This window comes from Orycteropus afer, unplaced genomic scaffold, assembly GCF_000298275.1.
Source record: "Orycteropus afer afer isolate SDZICR_OR568_19922 unplaced genomic scaffold, OryAfe1.0 scaffold00993, whole genome shotgun sequence".
Taxonomy (NCBI): domain Eukaryota; kingdom Metazoa; phylum Chordata; class Mammalia; order Tubulidentata; family Orycteropodidae; genus Orycteropus; species Orycteropus afer.
Window position 1 is genome coordinate 53,227 of NW_006922580.1, and position 1,321 is coordinate 54,547.

Genomic DNA, 1,321 nt, shown 5'->3' on the forward strand with positions numbered 1-1,321 from the left:
TCAGCCTGGAAGGATTGGCTTGGCCCTGTTTATACTACAGGGAGGAAGTGGGAAGAGAGCTGTTTCGCTGTAGGGAATTGCAGTCAATGTCATAAAATAAAATGTGTATGAACTGCTGTATGGAAAATTATTTGCTCTGTAAATTTTCACCCAATTCACAATAAAAATTTGAAAGAAAGAAAAAATTTCCAGATGCAAGAGTGTTTGCAGACCTCTGAACACCAGGTAAGGATAAGTACCTGCCAGCAGGTATGGGGAGATTTGCGTTCCAAGATGTACTGAGTTAAAGGTGAAGGTTCAAGTTCATATTTGTCAAAGGGAAGTTTGTCTATTACCATTGGCTCACAATCTACACAGGAGAACCTCACAACAGGATGAGATGTTCGTGGAGGCTACAAGAGAAGAGGAAAATATGGTCAGTTGTCAAGTGAGCTTCCATTTCTGACAATTCTGTACCCACTTTCCTGTTCTGAAAGGCATCACCAATGTCTTCCATGGGGAAGAGGACCCAGATTCTTTATCTTCATCACGCATTTCGTATCGAGAAGAGGAAGAGTAAATCACAACATTCATTATTAGAATTAAAGTGAAGTTTCTTTAAAAATAAAAAAAACCTTTGAATATAGTTTAAGAATTCATTATGATCCACAGGCTGAACCCCACATCTCAAATCCATTTTGTAAGCTCCAAGCATTGCTTGCCCTGCATCCGTGAATCAATCTAATGAGGTAATGACAGAGTTAGAGCTGTTAATAAGGGAGAGGAAAATTAGTAAAGGCACAGAAGGGGCCAGAGTGGGACCAACAATGAGCCAGTGACAACCCCAGGACCCAGGTGAAAGAGGAGCACCAGAGAGGGGAAGGGTGACAATAAAGGCAATGTGGGGAGACAGGACAAGCCCCAGGGACAAGGGTGAAAAGTGGTCTAGCCTGTTCTTGCTCAGAGATCTATAAGGCTAATATGACTATGGCAAAATATCTCTGCTTCCTTTAGGAAAGTGAAAAAGCATGCTCATTTGCCTTTATAATTTACTAACATACATGATATTTCGGGGCTTGGAGAATAGTCCTCAAATGTGCTTGTAAAGATGGAGGCACAGTAGCATGAGCTATGTGTGAGTCACTACTAGGGATTTCTTCTCTTTTTCCTGATTTCAGTTTTAATTAAGATGGTGAAATATTTCTGACAATAGACTTGAAGATGGGAAAAAGCAATAAAGAGAAAAATGAAGCCCCACTGCTAGCAGTAATGAAATAAATTGACAAGTAAAACATTTACAAGAAGAAAAACAAAGTAGGAGGTCTCACATTGCCGGATCTCA

The 1,321-nt window shown here is 40.2% G+C and overlaps 1 protein-coding gene across 1 annotated transcript in view; it reads right to left on the reverse strand.

Annotated features, from left to right (window-relative positions):
• INTS6L (integrator complex subunit 6 like) overlaps positions 1–1,321 on the reverse strand; it is a 62,950-nt gene that overhangs the window by 26,729 nt on the left and 34,900 nt on the right. The window contains exon 8 of the mRNA XM_042783382.1: positions 240–392. Within this exon, the coding sequence (XP_042639316.1) occupies positions 240–392 (153 nt within the window). The remainder of the gene's footprint in view (positions 1–239; positions 393–1,321) is intronic.